At 42.0% G+C, this 18,622-nt stretch overlaps 1 protein-coding gene across 1 annotated transcript; it reads left to right on the top strand.

The window, feature by feature from the left end:
- The first annotated feature begins 776 nt into the window (after nt 1-776).
- On the top strand, nt 777-18,375 carry acad9 (acyl-CoA dehydrogenase family, member 9). The gene is made up of 18 exons (XM_063474838.1): nt 777-1,049; nt 2,079-2,172; nt 2,293-2,394; nt 8,460-8,566; nt 8,649-8,749; nt 10,916-10,994; nt 11,080-11,251; nt 11,340-11,413; nt 11,494-11,569; nt 11,658-11,728; nt 11,821-11,940; nt 12,022-12,150; nt 13,570-13,649; nt 13,802-13,928; nt 14,003-14,080; nt 15,014-15,142; nt 17,072-17,144; nt 17,436-18,375. The coding sequence occupies exons 1-18, from the start codon at nt 867-869 to the stop codon at nt 17,534-17,536; spliced, it is 1,896 nt and encodes a 631-aa protein (XP_063330908.1). The 5' UTR covers nt 777-866; the 3' UTR covers nt 17,537-18,375.
- The last annotated feature ends 247 nt before the right edge of the window (nt 18,376-18,622 follow it).

The following is an 18,622-nucleotide window of genomic DNA, read 5'->3' as shown; positions in this document are numbered from 1 at the left end:
TTTATACAGCTTTTAAATATCTTAGTTGGTGGTGAAAATTATTCTACACACATGACAGTGGATAAAGAAAAGAAAAAAGTTATTGTCCATCATTTAGGTCCAGTTTCCAGCACAAGTCAGAAGCAGAGCCCTCTCTACTCTAGGGCTGAGTGGTTTCTTTGCACAATACGTCATCTAGTGGAGTCCTGCAGGTATTACTATGATATGTTCAAGCACCGTCGGAAATTTCAAAAAACCAATGGCACTAGTACTCATGACATACACGAAATTTAATTTCTTTAAAGGTCTTGTGTTTTCCAACTTTAAATTCAAGGGCTTATAGTCAGCGAGACGGAGGATCATGGAGTCACGTATGGGTTTGTTTTTGTTTTTTCCTGGGATTGCTCTACTTGAAAGCTGCAAATATGAATTGCATATTTTTAGTAATGAAACATGAGTGAACATACACATTATATACAGATAACATGGTAAATAAAATAAAAATATAATTCAACAAACACTTTTTAAAAGTCACAATCTTTATGACCACGGTCTTCTGTAAAGAACACGTGAAAAATAAAAATCAAAGTTGGTAAGAGAGTTAGTTTTTACAAAGATATTGATTTAGATTTTTTTTTGTAAAAACAAACACAAACAAAACAAAACATAATTTTTAATTCAAAGTTACACTGCCAGTAAGCTCGGTATGTATGTGTTAGAAGACCGTTCACACTTGTAAGTCTATAGTTTACATGGGTCAGAGAACGCCTCTCGAACATATCTGTTACGTCATCAGCATGGGACAGAAACGGGGGAAAGGTACTTTGCTGATTGGGTTCGGGAGCAGACCGATGGCTATATGAAGTAGAGAGCTTTCTGCTAATAGAATGATGAACATGAACAGATTAATCGTCTTCTCTCGAACCTTTCGAATCGGACAGCGGTTGCTTGGCTGTCACGCGAGGCATGCTGGGCAAGAAGAGCTGAGACTACAGCAGCGGAGGAGCATTAAAACTCACTCCAGACACCTGGCGTATGCGAAGGATCTGTTCCTCGGTCAAGTGAACAAGGTAAAGAGCTGCCAGAAAGCCTCACCAAAGTTAGTGATGGGCGGAGGAAGTCGTCTCAGAAAAGACTTTGTACTTTAGATGATAACTATATTCAAAGCTAACAATCACCACCGTTGTAGCTTTGAAAGACGTATCGTTTAAGAAGCAAAGGGCTTTAGACACAACACCAGAAAAATAAGACACATAAAATGCAGGGAAGCTTGAAAAAACTGAGGCTGAGGCACTGTAACACCTGTTTGGAGTAAATGGTGAAAGAGACTTTAAATATCTACCCAAAGTAAAACCAGCTACCGTGTAGGAAGGTCGGTTTATCTCACACAGTGGTAACGTCTTCCTTTAGATTCCTCCATGTTGACATGAACCATCACACTGTTCCTGCAGCATGTTCACGCTTTCAGTCTCCTACTGTAACACATCCCAAGGTCTCTCTGCAGGATTTGTTTCTGGAGTCTGGAAAAGGCCATTAAAAGATGGTAAATCATGGCGATAAAGGGATGCACATGGTTACCAACAACCCTTACAGTGCTGTGATAGCTTCAAGGATCACAGAGTGTGGAGAGAAAAGATTCCCTACACAGCAACAGCAGTCTTTACTTTTGGCACAAGGCAGGTCAGCACAGGGGAATCATGCTCTTGATTCTCCAATCAGAACAGAACAGGGATTCACCACACCGGCTTTTACTTTTCAGTCAAGTTTCTGCTCCCTGCAGTCTTACAGTTCTGTACCTGCCACTCGCTGCGTGGTTTCTGCACCATTCTGAGTAAACTCTGGAGACTGATGGGCAGGTGAGCTGGTTCAGAATCATTTAAAACCAGCCCAGGCCACAGTCAGAATTAGGGACATGACCTTTTTCTCCTTTCTCGTATTTAATATGAACATCAGCTTTGTCTGCAGGATTTCATGCTTCACACTGTCACCACATGATGGATTAGAAGCATATAACTATATAACACAAAAATATGACTTAGACGTTAACACAGATCCATAACCCTGTTACGATCTCTAAAAAGGCCTGTTTTGTTCTCCAGGCTGAGGTCTTCCCTTATCCGGAAATTGGAAATGATGAGTTGGAGGAGATAAAGCAGTTTGTTGCACCGGTAGAGAAATTCTTCAGTGATGATGGTGAGGTGGGAATTGAGTACATGCATGTGATTAATGACTTTCAGATATGATTTATCAGAGGAATTAAATGACTGACATTGGAATTGCTGGATTTTGTTTGTTTTGGGGTTTCTTTGCCAGTTGACTCAGCAAAAATTGACCGAGAGGCCACAATCCCCCCGGAGACTCTGCAGGGGTTGAAGGATCTCGGGCTGTTTGGAATCATGATTCCTGAAGAATACGGTGAGATGATTTTAACAAAGCCCTTCTAAAAGCCAGTCTCGTGTCTCGGGATCCATCTTAAAATATGAGTGAAAATTGATTTCAAAGCATTTTTGAGATGAACTTTAACTCCACCCGACTTTGCCCCAAAGTGAAGTTAGAAGTTAAGAGCAATGTTCTGGACGTCATACTAATACTTTGATCTGTGTTGTTACTTATTTTTACATTCTTTTATTTAGGGTATTTTTTAAGCACGACTCCTCCCTCATATAATTTGTGTGACTATTTAGCTTGTATACACAACTCTTCTAAGGCTACTAGTTAGTTTCAACATTGCACTATACATAACAGATGGATGCAGCTCCTGTTTCTGAAAAGCAAAGCCGGTGCAGCAGTGCCTGAAACTTGCATTCTTATCATTGGCCAGCAGAGGGCAACTTCCTCCTGTGGTTGCAGAAAAGAAGTCTGATTGTGTGGACACCCCTAGTGGCATTTATTTCAACTCACTTTTATTTATTTATATATTTATACAGCACCAAATCACAAGAACAGTCACCTCAAGGTATTTTATATTGTAAGGTAGACCCTACAATAATACATACAGAGAAAAACCCAACAATCATATGACCCCCTATGAGCAAGCACTTTGGCAACAGTTGGAAGGAAAAACTCCCTTTTAACAGGAAGAAACCTCCAGCAGAACCAGGCTCAGGGAGGGGCGGGGCCATCTGCTGCGACCGGTTGGGGTGAGAGAAGGAAGACAGGATAAAGACATGCTGTGGAAGAGAGCCAGAGATTAACAACTATGATTCAATGCAGAGAGGTCTATTAACACATAGTGAGTGAGAAAGGTGACTGAAGAAGAAATACTCAATGCATCATGGGAATCCCCCGGCAGCCTACGTCTATTGCAGCATAACTAAGGGAGGATTCAGGGTCACCTGATCCAGCCCTAACTATATGCTTTAGCAAAAAGGAAAGTTTGAAGCCTAATCTTAAAAGTAGAGATAGTGTCTGTCTCCTGAATCCAAACTGGAAGCTGCTTCCACAGAAGAGGGGCCTGAAAACTGAAGGCTCTGCCTCCCATTCTACTTTTAAATACTCTAGGAACAACAAGTAAGCCTGCAGTGCGAGAGCGAAGTGCTCTAGTAGAGTGATATGGTACTACAAGGTCATTAAGATAAGATGGGGCCTGATTATTTAAGACCTTGTATGTGAGGAGCAGGATTTTGAATTCAATTCTGGATTTAACAGGAAGCCAATGAAGGGAAGCCAATACAGGAGAAATCTGCTCTCTCTTTCTAGTCCCTGTCAGGACTCTTGCTGCAGCATTTTGGATTAACTGAAGGCTTTTCAGGGAGTTTTTAGGACATCCTGATAATAAAGAATTACAGTAGTCCAGCCTGGAAGTAATAAATGCATGAACTAGTTTTTCAGCATCACTCTGAGACAGGATATTTCTAATTTTAGAGATGTTGTGCAAATGGAAAAAAGCAGTCTTACATATTTGTTTAATATGTGCATTGAAGGACATGTCCTGGTCAAAAATGACTCCAAGGTTCCTCACAGCGTTACTGGAGGCCAAGGTAATGCCATCCAGAGTAAGAATCTGGTTAGATACCATATTTCTAAGATTTTCAGGGCCGAGTACAATAACCTCAGTTTTATCTGAATTTAGAAGCAGAAAATCAGAGGCCATCCAGGTCTTTATGTCTTTAAGACATTCCTGCAGTTTAACTAATTGGTGTGTGTTACCTGGCTTCATGCATAGCAGTGAAAATGTATGCTATGCCTTCTGATGATACTTCCTAATGGAAGCATATATAATGTAAACAGAATTGGTCCTACCTCTGAACCTTGTGGAACTCCATAATTAAACTTAGTGTGTAATTGGATATGATACAAACCACAACCACCAACAGTATCGAATGCTGCACTTTGGTCTACCAGGACAAGCACAGAGATGAGTCCACTGTCAGAGACCATAAGAAGATCATTTGTAACCTTCACTAAAGCTGTTTCTGTGCTGTGATGAGCTCTGAAACCTGACTGAAACTCTTCAAATAAGCCATTCCTCTGCAGATGATCTGTTAGCTGTTTGACAACTACTCTTTCAAGTAGAGCTGGGCGATATAAGATTTTTTCATATCACGATATGTTTTTTTCATTTCAGGCAATAACGATATAAATCACGATATAAGCCAAATAACTATATTTGTAAGATTTAAATGTGCCGTTGCTCACGAGTAAAATGTGAAATAATCTGCAGCTTGTTTTGATTTAAATATTTATTTCCCATAATAAGTTCAACAGGGTAGATGTACTTAAGGAACATGAGTAGGGATGGGTATCGTTTAGGTTTTATCCGATACCGGTGCCAAACCGGTACTTTTGAAACGGTGCCGGTGCTTAAACGGTGCTCAAACCGGTGCTTAAAGAATGGAGAACACAAACTTTGTCCTAAAACCTCTCATGTTCAGCTGGTTTTTTTTTTGTTTTTTTTTTTGTAAAAAGATAACAATGTTAGCCTTTTCTGAAGCTATAGGGCATATATGGTATCACTCTTGGTTGGAAGCAGTGCTTAATCAATGGAAAAAACACAAACTTTGTCCAAAAACCTCTCATGTTTAGCTGTTTTTTTGTAAAAAGATAACAATGTAAGCCTTTTCTTCAGCTTTAGGGCATATATGGTATTACTCTTGGCTGGAAGCAGTGCTGCCGTCAAACAAGAAGACAGCCGCATGTAACTACGACGGTGTTTGCTAGTTTACCTTACATGCATTAATGTAATAACGTGGTTAGCCTACTCAACGTAAATTACACATGAACAACATTAAGCTACTCACGCAGAGAAGAACGGCTGCTGCTGCCATCATCATCCGTCATCATTTCTGCTACACTGGCAGGGCTAGGGGCCAGGACTCTCCTCTTCGGGTTTTTGGGGGATGGTGCTAACTCCGGGTCCGATAACAGGCACCACACCCGCAGTAGATGTGCTCGGTGTGAGGTCTCGCAGCAAGCTATCAAACACGGCGCATTTCTCGGCTTTAAAAAAAAACCGCTATGCGTCGCCAGGTGTTTCATCAGATTTGAGGTGTTACCTCCTTTGACAGTATCACAGTATCAGCTTAAAGCACTTGTTGCAGGCTGCTGAGTTTGCATCTTTTGCTGTGAAGTACAGCCAGATTTTTGACCGCTTTGCCTTGGGCATTTTTAATCTGTAGCTCTGCTCTAAAAGAGCGTACGTACCTGGACCCGCCTACTATCCTCGGAAACGTAAAATGATTGGCTAGAATTGGCTCAGGAAAAAAAGCACCGAAATGTGCGCTGCTTTTCGGTCTGGTTACTACCGTTTATGTCAGAACCGGTGCCATCATGGCACCAGACACCGGTACCCATCCCTATACATGAGACTTCAGTTTCAGATAAATAAAGGCAAATATTGCAAACTACACAAAAGGCAGCCGCTAAAGCGTTTAAGTTTCAAAATAGAACAAACAAAACAGACTACTAAATTGTCAATTCCACTTAGAAACAAAATTTTAATTCTAAAAATAAATCTTAGTTCGTTTTACAGAAGAACAGACAAAATTGACTAACTTTTGTCAATATCAAATAAACTGAGAACTAAAAGGAAATTCTCAATCTCTCCTTGTTGTATAGCTTAGCTTTTCAAACAGTTTTAACAGTGACTTTAGTCTGACAAAAGCCGAATGACGAATTAGCGCTTTCAGTCAGAGATTGAGCACGCACCGGTTTATTGTATTTCCAGACTTGCTTTCGGCACAATTTACAGTGCACGCTACTCGACTTGAAATAGCCGAAATACCTTCACACTACGGAACTTCTATGGCCCTTCCGTTCGACAATCTCTCCGGCATTGGAACCATCATCGGTTTTCTCTTCGGTAACCTTCGCTCACGCTCTCGGTTGATTTTTCTCTAGTCGGCAAACTCATTTCCTTCATTACCCGGGCGGCGCGGCTGCCTGCTTCCCAAACAAATACACACGTGCGGCTTGGCACTTGTGCTGTACGTAACAAGTCATGTGACGTGACGCTGCGGCTGTGATTGGTTCGGCTCTGCGCTACTCAATTTGGATTGGCTGTTTTTTTTTTTTTGTTTTGTTTTGTTTTTTTAAGAGGACAAGAGAGATGAGGCCTATCGCAATAGTTAAATTTTTCTATCGAGAAAAAGTTATTTCGCAATACATATCGTTATCGTTTTATCGCCCAGCTCTACTTTCAAGGATTTTTGAGATGAAAGGAAGGGCTCTGATTATGTTCATGCCCTGTTGCTATTTGAGCTTAGCAAATCTCCTGATGATAGTATTTAATGTTAGTTCTAGTCTTATTGAACACAGCATAAAAAAAAAAAAGAAAGAAGAAGAAATTATGCTTTCCTTCCAGTCCAAATGGTTGGTATAATCCATGGTAGCCAGCCTACCGGTTGATTGACAGGTCATTATGCATGAGCGTGCAGTGACCTTTGGTTTCTCAGTCAGACCCACATTTAGCTCATAACAGCTGGTTTCAGAAAACCAAGATGGCAACATTCAAAGTGCTGAGCATGACGTCACAGTGGCTGGATCCATATTTTATATATAATCTATGGTTTCAAGCTAGTGATTTACACTAATGTGCTGGAGCTGTCCTTCATTTCTTTACATTCTGCTCAGAAAATGGGAAATACACAGAGAGATTTATTGAAATGTGTAAACATAACAAACACAGTTTGTACAATTCCAATAATGTTGAAACTCCATATTTGTATGACCATCTTTACAGTCTGAACTATCTCAGGCAGCTTTGTTTAAGTATTCTTCAGGAATATCTCTCCAGGCTGTTTGGATGATATTCAAAGCTCTTGTTTGGATGTTGGCTGCCTTTTGTTCTGTTCTGTGTTGATGATCTCGATAATGTTGGGGTCTGGGCTCTGGGGAGGCCAATGTATGACCGATAGTGTGCACTGTGTGTTTGTCTATCCAGGTATGGCTTTGCTGCGCTGCTACTGTGTTTGGATTCATTATCATGCTAAAAAATGAGGCAGTTGTCAATCAGATGCTTTCCAGATGGTATTACATCTGGTCATAAGCCCAGCCTCAGGAGGTTGCAAGCTAGTGTACACTTAGTGCCAGCCAAGACTGGATAATGGAAGGGTTGCATCAGGAACTACATCTGGCATCATATCTGTGCTGCACAGATATATGTAGCTGCACCCACTGTGGGGATTTAACTTCCCAGAACATTTTTTTTAATGTATGTCAGTTTAAAACAAAGCATTCATCTCGTGGCACTGCTGATGACAACTGTATGGTATTAGAGAGAAGCCCAGCAATCCCCTGTAATCAAGCACTTTGCAACTGTGGGGAAGAAGAACTCCGTTTTAATTGGCATATTCAGGGTCAGTGATGGCAGCCATCTGCTATGGCAGGTCTGGTGTTGAGGATAAACAGAAGTAAGAAGAAGAAGATCACAGACTCTACAAACAGCTTTGTTTTACATATGGAGACATGAATCCCAGAGCGTTTAAATTACTGAAATACTGTTTGAATGGACCTTAAACATTTAACGTCATTACTTTATGAGTATATTAGTATGTTATCTGCTGTTAATCAGCAGCGTTTCAAGTATCAGGTCAGTATATTTGGGTGTATTTTATGGCACAAGAGGTTCAATTAAGCTCTCACACTTGACATCTAAATGGTACTCTGTCTGAGCTCAGCACATAAATGCTTTAATGAACAGGTGGCATGCTGTTAGATTTAGATATGGTTCCTGCTTCAGTGCAGCTTCTAGACGTACAGATTTCTTAACTACAAATGACCGATAGTTAAGTGTCTGGGGTATCAGCAAACAGTCGTCATGTAGTATTTATTTGTCCCAAATAAGTTTGTAGAAAGTCAAAGCTACATATCGACCGTAGTGGGGTTTCCCTGAAACATCACCATGATCCTGACTTCATCATGGCTCCACAGCTGTCTCTCTGACACATCCATGCTAGATGGAAATGCAGAAACTGCCCCACTGTGTCTCGCAGTGGGGCAGTTTCTGTTTTTATTGTTTATCATTTGTTTTTCAATCCCAGGGGGTCTTGGATTATCCCACACCATTTATGCACGACTGAATGAGATTATCGCCTTAGACGGCTCCATCGCCGTCACACTGGCTGCTCATCAAGCCATTGGACTGAAGGTAAAAATACAATACTCTTACGGAGTTGTGTCTGCAATGTGGACAATCTGGAGGATTTGCTAACACATTTGTGGGCTCTCAGGGGATCCTGATAGCAGGCAATGAAGCCCAGAAGAAAAAGTATCTGTCCAAGCTGGCCTCAGGGGAGCACATCGCAGCTTTCTGTCTGACAGAGCCCGGAAGGTAAAGAACACCATGCACATTTCATCCGCAGCGTTCTCCTCTGTGGCTCCAACTCTGCTCATACAGCAGTGAAGCACAGTCTGATCAACACAAATAACAGGTTATCTCTACACCCACTGGACACTTCATTAGGTACACCTGTTGAACTGCTTATTAGAACAAATATCTGATCGTCCAGTCACAAGGCAGCAACTCAAGATCAGAGTCATTTAGGCATATAAACTCATTCAAACCCAGCATCAGAGTGGGGAAGAAGGGTGGTTTTAGTGGCTTTGAATGTGGCCTGGTTCTTGTATCTCGGAAACTACTGGGATTGTCTCATACAGCCATCTGTAGGGTTTAGTCAGAAAAAGAGAAAATGTCAGAGGAGAGTTGCCAAACTGCTGTAAGCTGGGAGGAAGGCAACATCAACTCAAACAAACACTCACTATGCAGAAGAACATAGCTCTGTGAACCCTCTATGAACACACAATATTTTGAACCTTGAAGCAGATGTGGTACAACAGCAGTAAACCAGTGTGTCCCTCCTGTGAGCTAAGAAACAGAAAGCTGAAGCTACATTTCACACAGGTTTAAAAAAGCTGGACAGGACAAGACTGGTAAAACATCTGAGGTAGGCGGTGTGGCCCCCCTAATTTTTGAATAAGATAACCTGAGAGCAAGGTGACATAGGATTTTGAAATTCATAACATAGGTACAGCTACTGAAAATCTCAGACAAGCAACGATCCTGGTGATCTTGACCTCAAAATCAGATGTCAGCTTTCCTAAAAATCACATTTATTCTACAGTTGCATCTACTAGGGGGCTGTGGGGTAGCCTGGGAACTGCCAGTAGTTTCCCAGTATGAAAACAATCAGTGTGCGTCAGGCTCCATCCAGGTAACTGGCTGCAGTTTACATTTTAAACCCAGCAACCTGAAAATAAGCGTCTCAGCTGATTGTATCTGCAGGTTCATTCTCAGTCACTGCTCAGCGTTAACGCCCACAGGGCATCAAACGGTGGTTAAAGATGGCAGTTACAGGATTCAGGACACTCTACAGAGCACCATGATTACAGCCTAAATATTAATCAGGATATTATTTAATCAAGATAAAAACTGATGTCACAGATATTGAATCATTTCCCAATGACTTTAGAAGTACTATGTATTTCTAGAGACCATTAACTGTTTGGATTGGACTCCACAGAAACACCCACAGAACCCGTGTTCCCACTTTTCCATCCTCTGGTTTAGGGCTGTTCGATATAACGATATATATCGGATGACGATATAAAAACATCTATCATTTCATTTTACGCTATCGTTTGTTTCGTGGTGTCGCAAAATAAACTGTTTACGGCAATATTTTTTCATTGTTTTGATGGTCACTGTAGTGGCTATATTAATTTCTTAAAGTTCTCTCCTTCTCTTATATTTGATATAACCACACTACGGACGGACAAGCGCCTGTTTTTATGCGTTGTCGTTAGCAACAACGACGGTAAAACCATCGCATGTTCGCTGGTTTAGTTTCCACATAAACCTTTCACAATAAAGCTCGAGATCCTGTTGAGACTTTTCAAAATAAACTGAATCACATGAAAGAGTATGCAGAGTGTTTACGGATGAGAAGCCAAAAAGAGCCGTCAGGTGCTAAAAAATAAACCTTAGATTCAAATGTTAGAACAGGCTTTTCCCCGCAGCACGCTGTGTAATAAATACTCACAAAGAAAACGGCGGCTGTTACAATATGTACAAATGTATGTCTAAAAATGTATCGTTTCATGCATCGGTTAAAACACTTGACTCCAGGTACACGACGCCCAGCTGGAAACACTTCACGCAAGTCGAGCTGCCCGAGATTCACAGAATTTACAGAAAATATTAAATTTTTGTGATTTATATCGTTATCGGGACGATAGATGTCTTATATCGGGATATGAGATTTTGGTCATATCGCACAGCCCTACTCTGGTTAGTACTTGGTGATAAAGGCTCATTGTGTTGTTTGCTTGAGCTGAACTAAACAGTGAGGTTGTTTTCAAATCACTGTGAGCCAAAGTCATCATTGAAAACCCAATTTGATGCATCAGCCAGCCTTAACACAGTGATGATGGCATCTACGCCATGTGCCTGAGCATGTAGCTGTCTTTGCTCCACTGACACTCAGCCTGTCCGTTACAGTGGCAGTGATGCAGCCTCCATTCAGACCCGTGCAACCCTGTCTGAAGATGGAAAACATTACCTGATCAACGGCTCCAAGGTGAGAGGAACCGTTTCCACCAAGTTTTAATCCAGACTTCAACTCAGCCTCTGACTAAAGCTCATGACTTGAATCACGTCATCAGTTCTGGATTTCAAACGGAGGCATGGCGGACATCATGACCGTGTTCGCCAGGACTGAGGTGGAAGTAGATGGTGTGAAGAAAGACAAGATATCTGCATTCATTGTGGAGAGGGCTTTTGGAGGGATCACCAGCGGCAAGCCTGAGGACAAACTGGGCATCAGGGGATCCAACAGTAAGCCTTTCATCAACACTTAAAGGCAGTTTGATAGACGCTGGGCCATTTTCATGTCATTTATGTTTCAACGCTGTAACCTTTTCAGCCTGTGAGCTGTCCTTCGATAATGTCCCAGTACCAGTAGAGAACGTGATAGGAGAAATTGGAGGTGGATTTAAGGTAAGCTCTAAAGCCAGCTTCATCTGTCTACACAACGGAGGTTCTGTAATATTTGTAAACATGTGCTTCATGTCGGACAGATCGCCATGAACATCCTGAACTCGGGGAGGTTCAGTATGGGCAGTTCCTGTGCTGGAATGATTAAAAAGCTGATCGGTAAGCACTCAGCTGTTGTTTTAACTGGGTAGCAGTTGTGAGTGTTTTAAGTTTATTAAGTCTGGCTTCTCTGTCTGGCCTTCTATAGAGCTTACATCTGAGTATGCCGCTACCAGGAAGCAGTTTAACAAAAGCCTGAGTGAGTTTGGTATGATCCAGGTATGCTCTACTCTCCCCTCACACAGAAGCTTGTGACACCTTCCAGTCTGATCAGAAGTGACTAAATATTGTGATTTCTATGCTTTCTGTAGGAGAAGTTTGCAATGATGGCTCTCAATGCCTTCGTGATGGAGAGCATGGCATACCTGACAGCAGGGATGATGGACAGACCGGGCATTCCAGACTGTTCTCTGGAGGCAGCCATGGTCAAGGTACCACTTGCTCTGTCGTCTGTGTTCAGGTGAAACTTTTATGAAGCTACTCACGGTGTGTGTTCCTCATCTTCGGTACAGGTGTTCAGCTCGGAGGGAGGCTGGATTTGTGTGAGCGAGGCTCTTCAGGTGCTCGGAGGTCTGGGTTATACTAAGAACTATCCCTTTGAGCGCTTCGTCAGGGACTGCCGCATCCTGCCCATCTTTGAGGTACTCATACATAAGTGTTTAAACTCTGAGGGCTAGATATAGTCTTGGTTTGTGCTAAAGTAAAACCGTATGTATTTGTTTCCTTTTCAAAAAACTAATCTTGCCTGCCCTTCAGCTTTTTGTCCAGCCATAGTTAAGATGAACTCTGTGCCCCCCTCTCCTCTCCATGACACACATCAAAAAACTGTTAACAGTTCATTTGTTAAACCTTGTCTTCCAAACTGTAATGCTGCTGCTACACTGTTAACAAATCCCAGTATTTTTCTGGTCATTGGGAATTTGAATCTTCTGCTTAACCTTGTCAGGGTCGCTGGAGCCGATCCCAGCTGTCTTAGGGCGATAGGCAGGGTACACCCTGGACAGGTCACCAGTCTGTTACAGGGCTAACAACACAGAGACAAACATTCGCACTCACATTCACACCTATTATCCTAACCCCACTAACTGCATGTCTTTGGACTGTGGGAGGAAGACAAGAGTACCCGGAGAGAACCCATACAAATATGGGAAGAACATGCAAACTCTACACAGAAAGGCCCCAGAACTGGAACTGGAATTGAACTCAGGGCCTCCTTGCTGTGAGGCAACAGTGCTAACCACCGTGCTGCCAAATTTAAAATCCTTGTGTGAAAGATGCTGGACTGTTGAGATGGTTCATTATGTCAGCAACCACCAGGTGGCATATTTTACTGTTGAAACAAAGCTCTTAATCGATGAAATTGAAGTAAACAGTTCATTTTGAGGTGAAACACATCATCTTCAGGCACTTTACATAGAAAGCTCCAGACCCATCATTATCAAAACCCCTCACTGTGTCAGTCACACTCACTGTTACTGATAGAAAGTTTCAAATTTGAAAATACAATGTAGCAAAATTCCCTGCTTTCCTACAGCAGACAATCCCACACACTCATACACGCACACCCGAGGGGTACAGTGCGAGGGAAGTTCAACGCAGCTATCCGTTCTTCGTTAGTCAGAGATAACAGGTTTCACTATGGTGGTTATCGACTGTGCAGCTGAGGTCGGCTTGGTTTGTGTGTTATGTGATTAGTATCAAGTGTATAAACATTTTCTGCATCACCAAATCAGTACATGTAACTTTACAGCTGGGCTTCATTTGTGACGTGAGTACAGTACGGCCTAACAGCCTGCACGAATAAAACATGGTCCCCCCAGCAGAGAATCAGCATTTCACTTAAGACATGCAGTAAATAAAAGAAATCGTTAAACCGTCACGTTTCCAGCTGATTTTGAAGGCAAAACATCGCCTGCTCACAAGAGTTCTCTGTTCAACCATCAGAGAGCCACTTCCCGTGACACAGAAAACTCTGATTTGATCTTGATTAATCTGACACCCATCTGCTCTTGTGCCACAACATTTTGTGTGTTAAGTCCAATTCCACTGTTTGCTCACAGGGTACCAATGAAATCCTGAGGATGTACATCGCTCTCACTGGAATGCAGTACGCTGGCAAAATCCTCACAGGGAAAATAAAGTAAGAATCTGAAGGTGTTGTTGAGGTTTGAAGGTTTTTGCTTTTAAGTCCTACATCGCCCCTTCTGTTAGTTGTCTTGTGTTCACACTTCCTAAGAAAAATATGGAGCTGTTTGCTTGTGTTTAGAGGCCCGTGGTTGTTTGTGCCCTCAGGGAGATGAAGAAAGGAAATATAGGTCTTGCGATAGGCATGGTCAGCAAGAAACTGAGGACCTCGCTTGGAGCTTCAGTAGACCTCGGTCTGACGGGGAAAGATGGAGTGGTGCATCCCAGCTTGGAAGTAAGAGAATTGTGGTGTTAGATGAGTGAAGTGTTTTTTGTCGAGGCTCTTCAATCTTCTGTTTCCATTTGCAGGACAGTGCAAAGAAGCTGGAGCAGAACGTCAGCCTGTTTGGGTCGACTGTGGAGAGCCTGCTCTACAGATATGGGAAGGTAGCGTTTGATTGATTCTGGAAAAGCAGCTGTGGGATTTTCCAGCTCAAAGCTTTCCAGTTTCTATGAGCAAATTTCCCATTCATCATGTAAATATAAAAGTTGTTTCATAATGAGCGGTGGTGTTTGTCTGTTACACAGCTGCTTCAAGTTGTGTTTTGCGACTGTGCTTTTGTAATCACAGCTTTACCCAAAGAAGCTATAAACCTTTTGGTAGGCGGATAGTTTTCCAGATTCTCAGTTCCTGTATCATTTGTGCGTGCTGGATCTAAACCAGTCAATCTTTCCTCAGAGGACTTAAATGTTTGCCAAGAGTTTGAATATCAAGGTTCAGGCTGCTTACATGTAAGAAAATAAGCAGTGAAAAGTTTAAAGCCTAACAGCACATGCAAATCATTTCTTCTTCTCTTTAATGATATTTTCAGGAAATTGGGACAAAGCTATTAAAGAAGATGGTCTCATTGGAGGCAGGGTGGAGGAACTGATGCATTTAAGTAGAAAATTGTTGCTATGGATCAAAGCCTTGACTAAATGAAAGGAGTGATTGACTAACAAACTGTGCTCTAACAGCTCATGCTGTAATTGTACAGTAATGCTGAGTCAGTGTCATTACAGGACTGATTATCTGTAGTGTTACAATGCAGGGAAAGCTCATTCCTTAGCAGTACGTGTTAACTGCCCATCAGCCCCAAGCTGCTATTTCACTCTGAAATCTAGATGGAAATGGAAACTATGTCAGTTTATTCATTTCATTAGTTTTATTCACATATGTTTTACCCATGGCAACAGGACAACAATAAAGCTCGATGCTAGTTAACCGTGTGCTTCTTCAGGACTTGCACAGTGACTAGGTTTTCGTCACTAAAATACAAAAGCTAAAGTTGAGGTAACTGTCCCTCACATGTCCCTCCTCCTATCCCCTGATGATGTCAGACCATAGTGGACGAACAGCTCGTCCTGAAGAGGGTGGCAGACGTGCTGATCCACATGTACGCTATGACAGCCGTCCTGTCCAGAGCGAGCCGCTCCATTAGCATCGGCCTCAGGAATCACGACCACGAGGTTTGTATGCTCTGTGCACACTCACACAGTTTAGAGGTCTCGCACACGCAGAATAAATATTCATATTGAACTTGTTTGTTTGCCACAACGAGAGCAGTTTTCCATCGATCTCATAGGATTTCTGTACACATCACTTCCTCTGTGTTTACGCTGTTTAAGGCTGACAGTAAACAGCTGCCTCACTTAGCCCACACTATAAGCATCGGTATGTTCACTGCAGAGCCTGCAGCAGCCCAGCTCACACCTACAGCGGCTGAGTTGATGTTTTCACGTGCGTGAGGAGTCGGTAAAGAATTGGAGTTTACACAACTGTAATTTCAGCTTGTGTCTTAGTGTTGGAGGAAAATGCAGCGGGTGAAATTTTGAGCCATGCCAACCACTTCTGGACAACATTTCAACACGAATGCTAGAGAACTGCTCATCCACATTTATCGTAAGAAACTAAAGACAAAAAGATTCAGATCAAATCGTGTTCACTTGTCCAGCTGTCTCTGTAGGACCCACTTTGAGTTTTCGACCGTCAGCATGAGGACACTTTGGTTGCAAGTTGTTTCTTTTGGCAGTGTTTCCCTTAAACGGCTCATTGGAGGGGCCTAACCGGACAAACTTTCTCAACGTATGACGAATCACATTCAGCAAAGCACTTACTCAGGTCCCCAGTAACACACATGCCACGTACACATGAAGTGGACCGGATGTAGAGCTTCCTGATTTATTAGTAAGATGCAGAACCTCCCAAACATGCAGTGCAGTCACACTCTGCTGTTGGCCAAACACTCAAGACTTTCACATTAACAACAGCATAAAGCAGGATATGTCTCTGCTCTTTGAGGTGAATTACAAATTTAGTTTTAAGCCTTGAAACAAGCCGACAAGCTACGAGTTGAATCGTGACCATAAAAAGCTTTGATTTTGAACGAGGGAACTACTAATCACATTTTGCATCACACAGCCAATCTTATCAAATTTGATCCTTTTTCATTATCGTATTGTGTAATTGTTTTGAACACAGTGTGTGTGTGTGTGTGTGTGTGTGTGTGTGTGTGTGTGTGTGTGTGTGTGTGTACACAAAAGTCTACCCTAGTTATTGATATGGTATAGTGCTTTATTTGTGAGTTTGATGGTTACCACCCAAACTGATGTTTGTGGGTAGACTAGTTCTTTGACATCACACAGATGAGGTTTCTACAGGAGCACATGTCATCATTCACACATTTCAGAGTCTAGCAGCTCGTGAGAAGTTTACTTTGGATGGTTCCAGCATTACGGTTCATAATCAAAGTCCCCACGGAGAATTTGAATGTGATTTTTATTCCTCACTATTAGGCTCTATTAAATCGTATAATCTTATCTGGTGTGGTTTGTTTTGGCTGTTTTCACTTACTGCAGCACGGCGGTTCCTTCTGAAAACAATTAATTTTTTCTTTTTTTCTTTCACTTGCTGACGTGTTTAATTAGGCTTTTGATCAGCTTGTGTTTAGACTTGTTAAATAAAACCCGCCGTCACTTTTATTACTTTCTCTTTACTATGTATTTGAGGTAAAAGCTGTGGCACACTACCTTCATTTGAACAGCGGTTGTTCCTGGAGCAGATTTAGGTGAAGGGCAGGACGATGGAGTGTACACGACTGAAAAAGAGTCCTGTGCGTAATGAGAAACAGCGATGCAAAACAAAACCTCAACACAAAGACTTTAAGAAAGAAAGCTTTTAAAGAGGGCAGCGAATGCTTCATATTATCCTCTGTGTTTCAGATGGGCAGCGCTGTGCTGTCTCTGCACTGTAGTTAAAAGCCATAAATGTGAGGGTGCATGTAATCCACCTTTGGTTTTCAGTAATTATGTGTACAATATTTGCAGATAGAGGTGCCAAATGTTTACAGTTCTCCTGTCAAAACTGGATTCTTTGTTTACTGGTGTTGCTTTTTTTAGGTGCTGCTTGCAAACACATTCTGCAACGATGCCTTCTTTAAGAACAATTACTGGATGGTTCAGCTGCAAAAACGTAAGTACAACACAAAACGGTAATTGAGAACAGCACCGTGATCTGTGTGGGACTTTTTTTCTTCTTTCAGCAACATCTTGGTACAAAAGACTTGCATGTGTTGTGGAATTTCCCCACCAAACAGCACATACCAACACTGGAACCACCCGCTGCTTTTCATTTTCACACCGTGCACTTTTTTTAATGACCTCTAAGTAATGCAGAGCTAACCAGCGCTATGATCAAGTGCTGTGTTTACGTCTGATCGGAGTGTGTGGTGTGGTTTGTGATTCTTGTCTCAATTCGTTTCAGACTCTCCTGAGAACAACGATGCCAACATCAAGAAGATTGCCAAACAGGTCCTGGAGAACAGAGCCTACATCTGCTCTCACCCTCTCGAAAGAACTTACTGAGCTCTCCACTGAGACCATAATACTGTTTCCTGTATTCTGATTGGACTATTTTGACCAGTCCCAATGATGCGTCTCCAATCTTGTATTAGTGGTTGTTTTTAAATTCAGTAAAACATGAAGAGATTAATATTAGCTGTTTTATATTAATAATAACTTCAGTGGGTCAGACTTCTACTCTGATGGCATTACATGAAACTCAATCCTAAGTGCTCTTTCACTTTAATGCTATAATGAATAATTTTGCAGGATACCAGTTTTAATGAGCCTGTTTGGTACACCACGTTTTCCTGAATGGCTGACCTTTACTGTTGTTTAATGCTACTTTTGAAACCTGAAGATGCTCCTCTCCCTGTCTGTCAGAGGCAGGGCAGTCCGCTTGTACAAAAATGAATGCTGCTCACAGAATCCACTGTAAGAGGCAACAGAAAAAAGCATATATTACTTCAGAAATCTTTCTTTCATTTCTCCAGCATTTGCCTTTTCAAACAGTACTTGAGCTCACTTGTAGTGGTACTTGCTGTACTGAGAGTTGTGTCTGGGAAAGGCGTTTCTTCCCAGGCTGCAGGCCATGCATGGGCCTGGAGCCAGAGGCGCTCTCTCCCGTTCCTCTGCTTTGTTGTCAGCAGCGTTCATCACGGACAGTTGTGGAAAAGGCTGTGACACAAAATGCAGCTCTTGGCTCAAAGATTACCTCAGTTAGGTGCAAGAAGAGCCACGACGATAAAAGAAAAACAAGTATACAAGATGTAAACTAAAGTATGTGTAGGATAAATGGCCTTTAAAGTTGCATTTTTGTTAACACTTTTGTGAACTTAATAAAGCTGTAGCTGGAAAAAATGCATGGGAAACTGTTATCTTACATGAGATTGCACCAACTACGTATGCTCCGCAAGTGGTGGACTTCAAGTGGATATCAAAATGGCCATCGGATCCCCAGCTGTCTGCGTCCGCAGTGGATTATAATCTAGGCTTAATGTGTTTTTGTCACTATGGCTAGTTTCTCCTTCCATAGCAACCTCCTAAACAAGAAGCGCTAGCTTCTGGACTTCACTGAGGTACCACCTTTGCTAATTTAAGGGAGTGAAC

This window comes from Pelmatolapia mariae, linkage group LG5, assembly GCF_036321145.2.
Source record: "Pelmatolapia mariae isolate MD_Pm_ZW linkage group LG5, Pm_UMD_F_2, whole genome shotgun sequence".
NCBI classification, from domain to species: domain Eukaryota; kingdom Metazoa; phylum Chordata; class Actinopteri; order Cichliformes; family Cichlidae; genus Pelmatolapia; species Pelmatolapia mariae.
This window is presented reverse-complemented; position numbering and strand designations above follow the sequence as displayed.

Coding starts and splice junctions, on each gene's coding strand:
- acad9 (XM_063474838.1), top strand. CDS start 867: ATGATGAACATGAACAGATTAATCGTCTTCTCTCGAACCTTTCGAATC. Junction 1,050..2,078: donor TCCTCGGTCAAGTGAACAAG/GTAAAGAGCTGC, acceptor TTTGTTCTCCAG/GCTGAGGTCTTCCCTTATCC. Junction 2,395..8,459: donor CATGATTCCTGAAGAATACG/GTGAGATGATTT, acceptor TTTCAATCCCAG/GGGGTCTTGGATTATCCCAC.